This window comes from Melospiza melodia, chromosome 12 (genome assembly GCF_035770615.1).
Source record: "Melospiza melodia melodia isolate bMelMel2 chromosome 12, bMelMel2.pri, whole genome shotgun sequence".
NCBI classification, from domain to species: Eukaryota; Metazoa; Chordata; class Aves; order Passeriformes; family Passerellidae; genus Melospiza; species Melospiza melodia.
Genome location: NC_086205.1, coordinates 15,036,797 through 15,051,731, shown reverse-complemented (window position 1 = coordinate 15,051,731; position 14,935 = coordinate 15,036,797). Strand labels below are relative to the sequence as shown.

The window sequence follows — 14,935 nt, the reverse complement described above, 5'->3', positions numbered from 1 at the left end:
GCGTATGCAAAATAATTGCTATAGAACTGCATAACTTGGGAATACAGACAAATATAGCAGTCTGAAGAACACATTTTCCCTGATTCCTTGCTGCTACTATGGTATAATTGCAGTGTAGCTGTAAAAACATTGGCTTTTAGAACGCCTCAACAGCTTTGGTGCTTTGATTTCAGGAGCGCATTAACATCACTTTGGACCACAAATGTGCAATTTTCCAGACCCTAAATGGAGCTGTTGGTAAGTGTATGATTGGCACCTTGTGTTTTTCATTAACTGTTATTAACACTTCTTTTTCTGCTTAACCATGAGCGTAGTTCTTTAAACATGTGCTTATTTTAAGGGAGTATTTGGATGGGTAAAGCTGATGACCAGATTAGTTACAGGTCTTTGGGGTTGATTGTGAATTGAATGCTCTCATTGTAAAATATTTGATTTAAAATGGAAAAAATAGTTTTAAATAAATGAAGTTGGCAGTAAATATAGAGTTAAGGATAACTTTTCTATTTGCCTTTCCAAAACTTAATTACAGGAGTAAGATTAGTAATTAAAATTGCATTTTAGATGTTCTCAAGCAAACAGCTATACATAATGAAATTGAATAATGTAGAATTCCCTTTATTTAACTGTCATGAATTTAAATGGAAAAATGCATCTGTGCAAACTTCCTTTCTTACATCTGACCTTTAATTTTGGAACAACTTTTTTGTAGTCAGATCATATCTGAAATAACTGATTTCTCAATAAATAGCAATACTGAAGCTACTGATGAGAAACTATGAAGTTTGATGTCACTTTTCTTATCATAAGGAGCTTAGAATTCAAGATCTAGTTGGAAAAAGTCAACAAAAGCTTCTAAATAAATAATACTGACAATGATAGCAACAGCAAGATATATTGTATCATCAAGGACTTAAAAACTCTGAAATTTTGGCTTTTTTATGAACTTACTGACCTGATTTGTTGATTTTCAGATGAAGTCCTTTTGAAATTTGAAGAAGGAAAAGTAAGAGCAAGGAATTCAGTGTATGACACCCTACCAGTCACCATTCACGGAAATGGTCCAACTAAAGTGAGTGACAGTTTGGTTTTATTTTCACGTAAAGCCAAAACATCCATGAAGGTAAAAATTAAAATGGTAGGAGTATGAAACAGTCATAGCACACCACCAGTGCACATTTCCATTTATTGTTATTAGGAATTGAGAGGATAAAAGCCCCCTTTGAATTCATGTTATTCTGCTGTCACTTGATATTACTGCTGAAACAACTAGTTTTGCTCCCAAATTCATCACAGCGTGGGGTATTTAGAAGCAAGTAAGCTTTTGTTAATTTTTTCACTAAAACAGAGCTGTTCGTGAAGCCAGTGAAGAATGTCCATCTGGTTATTAAATCAGAATAACAGGGGCAGGATAATCTAGCCAAGAGTGATGGGCTGGGACATAAAACAGTAGCACATCTGTTCCTACCCTAGACCCAGGTGTGTGTATACACATATATAAAAAATACATTGCATTAAGGCAGAAGAAAAGTCTCTTTTGCCATTGCCTTCAGTGTCACTGATCACTGCTGTCACTGTGCCCATGGCTTGTCAGCTTTGGGCAGGTGGTAGAGCCCTGTCTGCCCTGTGAAATAGCTGTTTTGACAGATTCTGTTCATGTGTGAGGATTCAGTGGTTCAGAGGTCCCTGCACAGTTTCTCAGGGAAATGGCTGTGTTTGGTAATGTGGCAGCTGCATCTCTTTGTTCTGTGCAAAGAAGTGTACAGATGGATCATTTACAGTAGTGTCTGTTGGATGAAGGATTGGGCACGACTACTTTCTGATTTCTTCTGAATAAATATCCCTAACTGTAGCTCCTTATTTTCAGAAAAATGCCTTTCAGGAAAATGAAGTAAAGTTTGAAACTCACTTATATCCCAGGGACTGCTTCTTCTTTATTTTTATACTTGTGTTTTGATTTTGGAATCAGTGAATATAATGATGCCTTTATCTGTTTGCCTTATAACTACTCAGTAGGGGTGAAATGTATCACCAGTTCCTTCAATTTTTGCCTCAATTAAATCCTCAAATTCTGTCATCACTGTCTTTGCTGATATGTTGCCAATAAAAGGAAAAGCTCTGTATTTTACAGTTGGGCAAACAGCTCAGGAACTTCTTATATTAATCCAAGAGTTATGCTACATTAAAAAAAAAAACAACACTCCACCTCTGCCTGTAGTGATGTTTTAAAAACAAAGATGAAAATTTTGCTATGCATCACTTTGTCAGTGTGGTTAAATTCTTCTGTTTTAAACCCAGGATGGAATCAAAGGGGCAAAAGTATATTGGGCAAAAAGTTTTCTCTAGTTGCTATATAAACTAGCATAAAAAAATTCCCAGAATTCACTCCCAATAGTTAAAATTATTTTATTCATGAGATACTCCTGCTTTGTACTTAATCTCTCTAATCTGCAGGTTAGTAAATTGCACTGGTTGCACTTCTTGAAATGTGTACCAAATAATTTTTACATTGTGATGTGTAATACTTTTATTTTTCACCTCAAGTGCATGTAATTTTTGAGATACTTATTTTTGTAGACTTCATGGTACATATGTAATCTGTTTTTTCAATAAAAAGAATGAGAGAGAATTTTTTTATGTATGTTTCTTGTCAGTTGCCTTTAGCTACAAGTGATTAAATGTGTAAACCTGAATTGTTTGAAATGTAACAGATCATCCTTTGCATGCATCTTTCATTAATTTAAATTCTTCATTTATGTGTCAGATTCACCTGAATTATTTGGGAAACTATATTCCCAACGCTTGGACCCGGGAAACTGGCTGCACTGTCTGTGATCTGGACCTACTGGACCTGTCAGCAGTCCAGGTAAGAGCCCTCTGCACTGGAGCCCTTTGGGTGCGGCTGAGAGGTGCTCAGTGATTCCTGAGGCCAAGTGGCTTCTTCATGCAATGTGTTCTACTGCTTTCAGGAGTATATTTATACAGGTATTTTAATACAGGTTTGCACAGTGTTACTGAAGAGGATGCCTTACCCAAAAGACCTCCAGATTTTCACCTCTGCTCACTGAGGGTGAATGAGCAATTTTTGAATTGTGCAAGGTTCTAAAGAACAATCAGAATTTTGGAAGAGGTAGAAAAACTCTAGATATTTCAGATTTTTTGACCTACAAAATAGTCAGATGTCGCTATAGGACGCGAAACAACACGAGTGCACACACCACTGCACTCAAGGTGAAGAAAAAGGAAGTTTATTTTCTGACTCCAACATTTATAGTTTTCCAAAAGTGACAGTGGATTGGAGGGTGACAGTGCCACCTCTCCAATGACACTGGACAAACCAACAGTCCATCAAATTTCTCTTCCTCCATAAAAGAATGCAAAGCAATAAGTTATTTACAGAAAGTGTGTGAGAAAGTTTGTTACAAGAATGTAAACATCAGAAGGCTTAGAAAATCTCAAAAAATCAGGGTGACGGCCAAAATGCATCATTTGAGCAACTTGTGTTAAAAATAGAGTTTAATAGTCAACTATCATGCTTACAATTACTATTTTCTGAGATTAAACAGTCCAAAACTGCTTTGCCTTGTAGAGGAAAATGCAAATATTTGTATTATGTAAGCAAATGTGTTTCTGTAGAAGAAGATCTGGATCTCAGTACAGTTTTCAGCATTCTTGTAGGACAAATACACCCATACACATGGCATGTGTGTGTATCCAGTACTTGGCAGCTTTGGCTCTTCCACTCCAAGCATGTTGTCTTTCATGTCTCTGTAAATATTTCAGCTTGTACACAGTAAATTTGAGGCAGAGTAAATACTGACCTCTGCCATGTGGAATTGTAAGACTTGGACGAAAAAGTAAATTCTGATTATGTCTAACAGGATCTTTCCAGCAGATGTTTCATTTCTGTTCTGTATTGAAGACTTGAATGAGAACAGGTCTTTGGAAGAGCATGTTAAGGATAGCATGAAAGAAATACTGGCTTGTTATCTTTGTAATGAAAGGAAAAAGTGAAACAATTTCTGGGCAATAAGCAGCTAATGGACTGGAATATAAACTAAAAAAGTTTTTGCTGGAATTTTAATAACTTTCAGATTCTTTCTCTGTTTTTAAATTTTATTTTCTCTTTTAAGATAAACGTTTGAATGGTGTTATAATTAGATAGTGTATGCACTCCCATCATAAATTTTACCTGAGGAAAAGATGTCAAAGATTTTTTTCCAGCGGTGCTGGTAATTATGATGTGGTTTTGGAGCAGTTAAATCTGAAAGCCAGTAAGGGGGGTGCAATGATTTACTGGAAAGCTTCCTATAGTTTCTATACATCTGCTTGGAATGTGTCTTCTTTACTGTAGTACATTCTTTGGACTCCATGCCTCACTCACTCTGCCAGAAGAAATAACAAGGCTTTTCCTTGGCCTCAGGGGAGGTGTTTACTTCAGGCATTTCTAAGTACCAGCAGGATTTCATTTTCTGAACGTGCTCTCTGTTCAGGCCAGTCTGGTTGCTACTTAACAAGAAATTTTCAGTGAGAAGAGCAGTTCCTGTTCTGTGCCTCTAATGATTTTCTCCATATTGTTTTATTTAACTGTCTGCATTTATACATTCATATCTTCTGAGGATTTTGCTTTTTTTTTGGGATTGCCTATAAAGGAGCTCAGAGGTACATATGCAAGGTCTTTGCTCAGTCCTTGTCCTTTTGACAGAAACAGGATCTCCTGGGCTGCAATCCTGACTGAGTTGTGGAAAAACTCAGTAACTTCTCTCTTCTGGTAATGTCAGCAGCCTGTGCCACCCCCAAATTAACCACCTGTTCAGGTAGAAGCAGCATAATGGAAAATAAGTTGAAGAGGGCAACTGGACTCAATAAGTGCAAATTGTTGCTACTTTCTTAAGGATTTTGGGGTTTTTTGGTTTTTTTTTTTGGTTTTTTTCTGAAACCTAAATTAAGTTTGTTGCTCAACTTAACCTCCCTAGAAATGCTTTTAAACTCTAAAGCTTCTTATTGGTGTGGAGACTTTCCAGTGTGGCTGAAAAGGATGATCTCACTCCTCATTTCACTGGCAACTCTTGTGGCAAGAGGTCCTGGACTTTGTTCTGTGCAGTTGTACTGAGACATTGTCCTGTGTTTCTTCCAAAAATTGTCTTACACTCAACTACTGTTTATTAAAAAGTAAACTTTTAAAGTCAAATACATGACCTCACTGAAATGAGAAAATCTATCAGAGAAAATGCAACATCTGGGTGCAAACTGGGTATTCCCAAAGTGGTTTTGCTGAGAGGCAACTTCTGATTTCACATACTTAAAATGCTCATTGTGACCTAGATTCAGATTATGCAGTGACAACTCTTTGTGGCAAACCAAGGTCTGAATTGATGACCTCTGTGCTTTGAGGAGATGGAGTTTACAGGAATTTTTCCCCCTAATTTTTTGAACAGCATTGTGCTTTGGTCACACTGAGATTTCAGTGTGGAGCCAAGCAGTTCACATTTCAGTGTAATGAAGCAGTGTCAGTAATTCCTCATTGTCCCTATAGCCTTTGCACACCCAGCCTGAACCCCTTTCTGTTTCCCCTGGAGAACAAGGGGAGAATGACTCTGAGTTAGGATAATTCAAAGTACAGAGGCTGCAGCAGTTGTAGCTCAGTGTGCCCAGCTTAGCCTGGGCAGCTTTCCTTGTCCCTGGCCATCAGTGGCACCTGGCACTGTCACATTGCCTGAAAAATCCCTTCGCCAGGATTTCTTCTCCTGGGAAGACGAGAAGCCTCAGAGCAAAACCAACATTATCTCATTTGCTTCTCCCTGTTTTGCTGCTTGGGAATGCCGCTGGAGATTGTTTACCAACAGGTGCATGTTTGATTGGTTTCATGTGAATTGTTTTGACTTAATGACCAGTCACCATCAGCTGTGTTGGACTCTGAGGCGTCAGTTGCGAGTTTTTATTATTCATTCCTGTTAAGCCTTCTCTCTGTATCCTTTTTCTTTAGTATAGTTGTAGTATAGCATTAATGTAATAGATCTAATATAACAAATATAATTAATGTAATATAATTAATACAATATAAAACATATATATGTTGTATATTATGTTATATATTGTATATTATGTTTTATATTATAACATATAATATACAATATATAACATAATGTATAATATATTATATTATATATTATGTCATATATTATATAATATATAATAGCAATAAAATAATAAATCAGCCTTCTGAGAACATGGGTTCTCATCTCTCACCTTGTCGTGGGGACCCTCTCAAACTCAAAGGCACCAGTGCCTGTGCCAGCCTCAGCAGTGCCACCAGAGAGGGGCACAGGTGCTTTGTGGAGACACAGCAGTGCTTTGCTGATTGTTCTGCAGTTTTTGGGGTGTCTGTGTGGCTGTGCTTCCCCAGCAGTCCTTATGAGGTTTGCAGCTGTGAGCAGGAGGGGTCAGGGCACGCACTGGGTGTTTCTGGGTTCCCATGCAGACACTGTGAAACCTCAGCATGTGTTGATGCTTTATCCAGACACTTCTCAAGTGGGTGTTGGCCTGTTTAAAGAGCTAGCTGGCAGCCTTTTGTACTCATATAAGGTTTCTCTCTGAGCCTTGTAATGGATTAGACTTTTATAGTAATTGTCTGGTTTAGAGATGGAAATAATTTTTAGTCAGAGTATTTCTTTGTGTAGGAGATGAGGCCTTTGAAGGTAAATTTTTCTGTCTTGCATACTGCAGTAATACATTTCAGGACTACAAAAAGTGCTGTCTGTGTTTCTTTTAGTGGTCATGATCTCATGATTTCTATCAAGCACATACAAAGCAGCCAAATACCATCAAAAGATGTGAATTCACTTTAAAATAAGGGCCATGAAAGTTCAGTATTCTTGGATGTAAGGATAGCAGCTCTGTTAGTTTGTTAAAGATCTCTCTAAAATCAGTGAGTAGGGAGGGAATGCAGGGCCCAGTTAAAATGAATGGGGAGAAATAGTGCATATACATTTATAGAAGGATATTGCAGTCTTTGGCTTAAGGTACAGCTGAGTAAAATATTTTGTGGTATTTATTCTTTAACTATTTTAAAAAAATCTGCTCTCCTCTATATTTTCCTACAAATGTAATCTGTGTCTGTTCCTTCTAAAAAAAAAAAAGATTTTGCCATTCTGTTCTAGATGTATTTCCTTAAATGATTCTTTTGCTGTTTTAGTGGAGTTTTTTTTAAAGTAATAATTTTAAAACGATATTACAATTTTTTCTACTTCCAGTGTGTGTTTCATACTAATATTAAATCTATTATCTTTACTTATTTTGTGAAGCCAGTGGAAATAAATGGGGTGCATAGCACTTCTGAGCACACTGGCTTTGATTGTTTGAAAGCTGTGTGGACTAAGTTTACTACATGACGTTAGTTGCTCTTTACTATAAATAATCTTAGAAAAGAGGCAAGTCTTATTGGTTGTATCAAAATATCATTTTTTTTAGGAATATCCAAGAGTAAAAATTGGTGTTTTCATTGAACAACCCACTCCTTTCCTAACTAAATTTTTAGACAGACTGTTGACTCTGGACTACCCACGGGAGGCACTCAGTATCTTCGTTCATAATAATGTAAGTATGACTTTATCATTCTACAAAGTTTCAATTATGGAAATTATGCAATGAATCAGAGTGTGGAGTACATGGATTTGATATAAGAACACAGTTAAAATGCATAGGAAGAGATAATCCTTCAGATTGTAGTATGCAGAGCTGGAAAAATTAAATGAAGTTGTGTCAGGACTTACTGAAGTCTATTTAAAGAATTTGCTTAGATTATTTAACTAATGAAAAAAATGTATTTTGAAGTGTGTGCTTCTGGAGGAAGTATTGACTGACATAAAACAATAGAGTAAAATAAGAACAGAACAGTTCCAGCTGGAAGGGGCCTGCAGTGACCATCTGGGCCAACTGCTGACCATTGCTCAGGACTGAGCAACAGTGCCACCAAATTGCTAACAATTGTCACCAAATTATTAACAACTGATAGCTGACATGGGACCTTGCTTTCATCTTGCTGATATTCCAGTAAAATTTTTGATATTTTTGTTTCTGTTGGCACTCCTGCTGGGTCCATGGAAAGATTGGTGTGTTCAGATGTATTTTGCCTGGCACTGCAGATAAGTTGTTTTTGAACACTCCCTGCTAATTGCCTAATGATCTGGCATTGCTGATAATTCCCCAGTGACCCCAGTCAGTGTTGCTGTTTTGGGCAGCCTGGTCCAATGGAAGCTGTCCCTGCCCAAGGCAGGGGGAGTTGGAAGGAGATGATATTTAAAGTCCCTTCCAATCCAAATAATTCTGTGATTTTAATGAGTGAGATGTCAAATTTGTGCAATTATTTTGGAAAAAAAAAATGAGGCTGGAAGAGAAATGGGAGTAAAATTTAGTTGTACCCCTTTTCAGTGTGCATGCATTGCTGTTGATATGATAGCAAAAAGGGGATCAGTAGGAGAAGTAGAGCTTATCTCTAAAGTGTTCATTGTGGTTTTGTAAGGGGATTTTGAGGGTATAAATGTGATGGGCACATGGGAATTGCAGGCTGTATTGGTTTTGTAGCTTCAGCCAAAAGTTTTGTGGTGTTTGAAATGAATATAAAGACTGAACAGCTTTTTATTATAGAGGGGGAAAATCCCTACCCAATATTTCAATTATTCTAATGGCAGCCATAGTAGGCAAAAGCTACAATGAGGGCACAGGTTTGGAAGGACTGTGTGCAGCTGAGAGCTCTTAAATAGAGATAAATAGAAAGGTAAGGAGGAGGGTAAATAGGAATTAAAGAAACAATCAGTGGGACTGCATTTTAAAGAAACAATGGCTGTGCCTGTACAGGTTGGTACAGGTTCAGCTCCCTCTCTAAAGTGATTCTGCAGGGGCATAAAAAACTCCTGCATGCCACTGAGGTTGTAGGGTGGGTTTTAAAGACTGTAACATAAATATCCTGAAAAATACTGCATTGATAATTTGTGAATTTTGCATTGTTGTACAGCTTTGATTAATACTGCTGATGTGTGGGATTATTTTCCTAAAGTTTTGGACAGAGGAGGTTCATTTTAATGACAGATATCCTGGAATATCTTCAAACACTGTTTGGCATCTGTTTCTTTAGGACAGAATACAGTGTGTTCTTGGACACTGTGTTTATGATTCATCCTTATTGGTGACTTGCATTTGCAGTAAAAAATGTTTACATGATTACAGGAGGTTTACCATGAAAAGCACATCAAGAAATTCTGGGAAAAAGCCAAGAACGTTATCAGAAGTATTAAAATTGTTGGACCTGAGGAAAACCTGAGTCAAGCAGAAGCCAGGAACATGGGAATGTAGGTTCTAATTTATAAATCTGTTGTGCTGATGCATACACTCACATTTTTCCATCTTGCCATGTGTGTTATTTTGTACCTTTAATGTTTGCATCTTCACTTGTGAAAATGGGAGGTTTTGTGGTAGAAAAGATCTTGATATAAGACATGAATTGTCAAGTGTTTTATGGTTTCTGCCTAATATAAAAAGTTGTTGATCATTGTGAAAAAATCTCTCTGGTTTGGGCTATTTCAATAGTCTGTCTCTTTAGATCATCTTCTCTTTAGATGATGGCCTAGACAAGGCATAGTATTTTTTTTTTTTATTTTCCAGCTACCTTACTGCAGATTTTGTTTCATTTTTGCATTGGATATGCTTTTAACAATTGCTCTTTTTTCTTTTTTCTTAAGTGACATTATATTTAAGTAAGCATATGGTTAAAGCTTGACCGGGATATGAGGGTGACTGAATTCTCTTTCCTCCTGTGGTTCAAAGAGGCAGGAATATCCTTCAGAAGGGCTCAAGCAGAAGTTTCTCACAAAGGCAACTGACTTTATCTTATGTTTAGTCTTGCTTTTTTATTATTTTTACTAGAGTATCGAAAACTTTAGCTTTTAAACCTGGCACTTTCTGTGCCTGAAGTTGAGCCTTGGATTTTGTGTCCCCTGCCAGCCCCGCCTGTCACAGCGTCCCTTCAGTGCTGCAGCTGGCTCCTGCACAGTGGCTTGTGGCTCTCCCAGCACATCAGCCACATGATGATGGAGTTGGATTCTCAGCCCAGGATCCCACCAGGATCAGGAGCGCCTTGCTGTGGCCCTGCTGCAGGATTCATTCCATGATCACTCTTGGACTCGCTCTTCTGCCAGATCTTCCCCGAGTGTCAGAGCACAGGAGTGAATTTCAAAAGGCCATTTCTGCTCAGAGGTTGAGCATAGGCTGTCCATAGGCTCAGCTGAAAGAATGAAGGTCTTGAGTCTCTGTGGTGTTCTTGGAAGTTGGTTTGAATGGAGCTTTGTTGTGCTGAAGGCTGATCCCTGGCTGAGGTCCACAGCTCTCCCCTCGCCTTTCTAGGAAATGCTGCAGATGGCCAGTGGAAGTCTAAGCACCCATTCACATGTTTCTAAATCACTCTTTCTCTGCTTCCAATACTCTCCAAAGCAGATGTACACCCATGAAAAACTTTTTTTGGTGCATGTTATGTGTAACTGAGGTGGAGTTTCTGGAGTTGCCTTTTCCTTTTTGTTGTTATATGGACAACATGAGGCAGAATCTTCAGTGTCATCAATGTCTATAGTATTACTAAATCTCACCCAAAGACCTGGAAACCTGTCATCTTTTGGTAGAACCTACTGACTTATAATTACACTTGAAACACTGGAGTGGCATTTCCATGTCTTTTTTTTTTTGGCCTTTGTCTATAAGGTATGAATTCTTACAGTTAGTTCTTTATTTCTTGGAGGAAAAATCATCTTTGTTTTTGCCTTGCTTGCAGATGAGATTTCAGCCAGCTGTTACAGAATTTGTTATGACAGAAAACATGAAAAGCAATTAAATATGTTCAAGTAATAACGGAAAGTTGGGAAATATTCACTTCTGAGCTTTTATTTATTAAAAGTATGTTTTCCATAGTATTATTTCTCCTGGTACTTACAGCCTTCAGGATTTCTCTTTTGGAATAGTTGGTTCTTTTTTGTTCCTCCCTCAAAAATATTAGTAACAGAACAGGGTAGGAATTTTCCAAAACTTTATAAAAAATGTCGTTTAGCTCAGCTTTTAAGTGGGAATTTGCACATTGTGGCTGTATAGAGAGATGCAAAATGTAATCCTAAATGGCAGGAGATGTCACCCAGGCTTTTGGCTGCAGACTTGTATCTGGAACACCTTTTCTTTCAGAGGTCTGTCAAATGATTTAAGTGTTCTCCCTCTGGGCTTGCAGTCCATATTTGGAATAGTATTTCCAAACTGAGACGTCTGAAAATGATAACTTGTAATTAATCAAGTTCGAACTATGTCTAAAAAAAAGAGAAGAAGGTTCAATGGCAGAGAAATTGGGAGGGCAGTTTGTCTCTGTCACAACCAAGCAGACCCTTGGACTATCTCAGTGGAAAGTGTGATGAAGGGAAGAGCTGTGACATTCTCCCATTTTCAGATGAGGTCACTGTTCCAGATGGATTGTGGTTTGTAAACTCAGTCAGACATCACTCTGATTGCAAAATACTTTAAACTGCTGAGCTTCACTTCACACTGCCAACCAAAACTCTTGGCTTTCTTCTGAATTGTTGTTAATTGCTGCATTGAAGTTGCTCTAAGTGATGTACAAGGATACAGCTTTCTTTTCAACATTTGGTCTTACTTCAGAGTGGAATGGAAAGCAAGTAGATTGAAGGGTTTAGCCTTTGAATATAGATAAGGAAGCATTTTATACATTTTACACATGAACTTTGCCAGAAAACAATTTCCACTGTTCCTGGGAGTGACCTGGATATGCATACAAATAGTTTCACATATAATCTGGGGTTTCTACCTCTGGAGAGGTTAGCATGCACTGCAAGAATGTAATACTCTAAACCAGAGTATTCCACGAGGATAGAAAGGGTTACATTTATTTCCTTAGGCAAAGCTACTGGGCAACACTGAAAGCCTGAAGAGAAGATGCATTAATTTCTGGAGATTGTGCTTGCTTTATTAATTCTGCCTGAATCTTTTATCACTTTCTTTCCTCCATGTGAAGCCTGTAGTGTTTTGGGGAGATTTTTTTTTAGTTACCCTAAAGTGCCAAGGATCACCAAATGGCAAAACTTCATGCTTGCAGCATAATTCTTGCAGCATTTTCAGATACAAGCCATCATGTCAGATGTGAAGGATAAGTTCTGCCATGTGGTGATCCAGTCCAACACTGTAGAGAAACAAATAGGAGGAAAAAATAAGTCAGAATAGTAACCTTGAAATTTCCTGACTGTTTAGGACAGGAATGCTTTTAGAGAGTTCTCAATTGAGTACTGAATGACTGAGTGTGACTTAGACCAAAAGTTTTAATTTAGTATTTTGTGGTTTGGATTGTTATGTGAATGAGGCACAGGAGGGTTTCTAACACTAAGCACAGAGACCAGTTGGAATAGAATTTTCTGCGTCTGGATTTAAAAGGGATGGGGGGCAGAAAAAAAGGCAAAAGTTAAAGAACAATGCATTTTGCTATTATGTAATTAATTTTCTAGGTATATTTGCCTATAACTAAATATAAATTTGTTCCACTTAATCACATTTTTATAATTAAAATTAATTCTCTTCATGTTTTTGTTAGCAGCAGAGGGTTTACCTGCTTTTGGGGCAGTGCTGGCAAGTATTGTGGCTGGAATCAAGTGTGGTCTCAGGTCTATTTTCCTCACTAGAATGAGGATAAATGAGCTGAATGGTTTTTGGAAAAAATTTTACATCTAATGCCAAGTGCAGTATAAAAGGTATCAAATCAAGTGGAACTTGAACTAAAGCACTGATTATAGACATTTTAAAACAAGAATTAAGATAATGTTTCAAGCTGTTATGGTGGAATTAAAATAGGGAAAATAGACAAATTTAATAATGCCACCTGCATTATAGGAAGCTATTTCTGTAGTATTGACTTGAGGAAATTGTTCCACCTTCTCTAAAAGTATATTTGATTACTTATAATCTCCTATTATTCTGATGGCATAGGAAAGCTGAATTCACTATACCAAGTTTTGGCCTAGCAAGTCCACCCTACCAGAAACATAGAAACATAGTCTGTGTATTTTTCATATTTACAGTAGAATGTGTTTTCTTTGTCTTTCTCTTGAAGGCATGGGAATTTGTGCAGTTTATTCTTCTGAGATCAAATTCACAACTGATAGAAATAGTGTATGGAGACATTCAGTTACTTTCTCCAGTATAAATTCACTGCCTTTGCAATTGGTTTATATTTCTCTTTACCGACTTTGTTGTGCTTGTAGGTCAAAAAGACAAAGAAGACGTCTTTAAATACATGTTTCCTTATAAAGGTTTATAAGTTTTTGTCTTACACTCGCCATAAGGTTTCAATTATCATTCAGATTGCATCTGTGGAATCTTTTTCCAAAGACAGCATTACAGCCAGTTGCTAGAGGAGCTTACTAAATAAGGTCATACTTCACTGTTAAGTGGTTGTACTGATACCCAGCTATGTAAATTAATGGCATGTTCCCCCTGCCCCATTTTCTATTAGGGCACTCTATAGAAGGCATTACTGGACTTGGTAAAAGCTAGAGGCCACTTAGTTAATTAAAAGGAAAATATAAGGCATCTAATCCATGTATTTTAATCTTCTAGTTAATGAAACTACTGAAGTCTAAAGATACCTTCCTTTACAATACTGTGCTGCAGAGGACTTTTAATGCATTGAATCAGTTCAGTACTTGCTTGTAGATTGGGTTTTTAAATCTTTGTGTTTGTTTTGTTGGTGATTTTTTTTCTGTCCACGTGGACACTATTATTAACATGAATTAATAATTCTTTTTTGTCTTTTTAGGGACCTTTGTCGCCAGGATAAAACGTGTGAATATTACTTAAGCATAGATGCAGATGTTGTCCTGACAAACCCAAAAACTTTAAGAATACTGATAGAACAGAACAGGTATAGTAAATCTCCTATTTTGTAGAATTTCCTCTAAATTGAAAGGATTCTCTGGGGTCTGTCCAGAGAAAATATGATCCTGTTTATTTTTGCAGAGTTAAATTCTCTTTGTTTACTTGTGGTATTTCATTGCCATAGTTCATAACATGCTTGAGGGCCAACAATTCACAAAGCATTTTGTTCCTGTCAAACAGCAATTCCTGATGTGAATTTCAATTTCAGATTTTCATATTTTCTTATTCAATCTGTCACTTCACAGGAAGATAATTGCTCCACTAGTAACTCGCCACGGGAAGCTTTGGTCCAATTTCTGGGGTGCTCTGAGCCCTGATGGTTACTATGCTCGATCAGAAGATTATGTGGACATTGTCCAAGGGAACAGAGTGTAAGTAACTGCAAACTAATTCTTAAAGTCAGGGCATCCAATCCAGTGGTTATTAGCAACATATTGCATGAAGATATACGAGTACGGTATTACTCCTGGAGAGATGAGGTTAGGCATATTTTTTTGTGTTTTCTGTTTCATAGAAATACACTTGTTTGCTCCCACTCGCAGCTTGAAAAGAAGCCAAGTGTTTAATGTGAAGAGCTGGTGTCAGGTCTGGACACAGCCATTACTGGTACCTGTCTGGTGGTGTCTGGTTGCTCACCAGTGCACAGTACAGAAAAAGGCAAGATAAACAAAAAGCAAACCCAAAACTCTACATCCCTGCAACGTCAGGCAAAAGGAATGGTTGTTGTATTCATTAAATGACTTTGTCATCTCCTTGGGGCAAATGCTTAATCAATGGAACAGCTATAACTTCTTCGTGTGTTTTGTCCTGTATATGATGTCATGTGTATCTTAAGGAGCTCTTCAGCAATACTCGTGTCAAGGATAAGCTTTTGGGTTTACCCCTCCCCTAAATTAACGTGATGTTCAGTTGTTCTAAGCTTCACTGTTCCATATGGTGATGCTTTTCTTTGCCCTGGAAGAACAAAAGG

General features: G+C 37.5%; 1 protein-coding gene across 3 annotated transcripts in view; it reads left to right on the top strand.

Moving 5' to 3' along the window:
- The window catches only part of PLOD2 (procollagen-lysine,2-oxoglutarate 5-dioxygenase 2), a 49,060-nt gene that overhangs the window by 25,497 nt on the left and 8,628 nt on the right, over positions 1-14,935 (top strand). For all 3 annotated transcript variants that reach the window (XM_063166936.1, XM_063166938.1, XM_063166937.1), the window contains exons 6-12: positions 174-237; positions 972-1,069; positions 2,762-2,863; positions 7,468-7,593; positions 9,223-9,344; positions 13,847-13,951; positions 14,211-14,336. In XM_063166936.1, the coding sequence (XP_063023006.1) occupies positions 174-237; positions 972-1,069; positions 2,762-2,863; positions 7,468-7,593; positions 9,223-9,344; positions 13,847-13,951; positions 14,211-14,336 (743 nt within the window). The remainder of the gene's footprint in view (positions 1-173; positions 238-971; positions 1,070-2,761; positions 2,864-7,467; positions 7,594-9,222; positions 9,345-13,846; positions 13,952-14,210; positions 14,337-14,935) is intronic.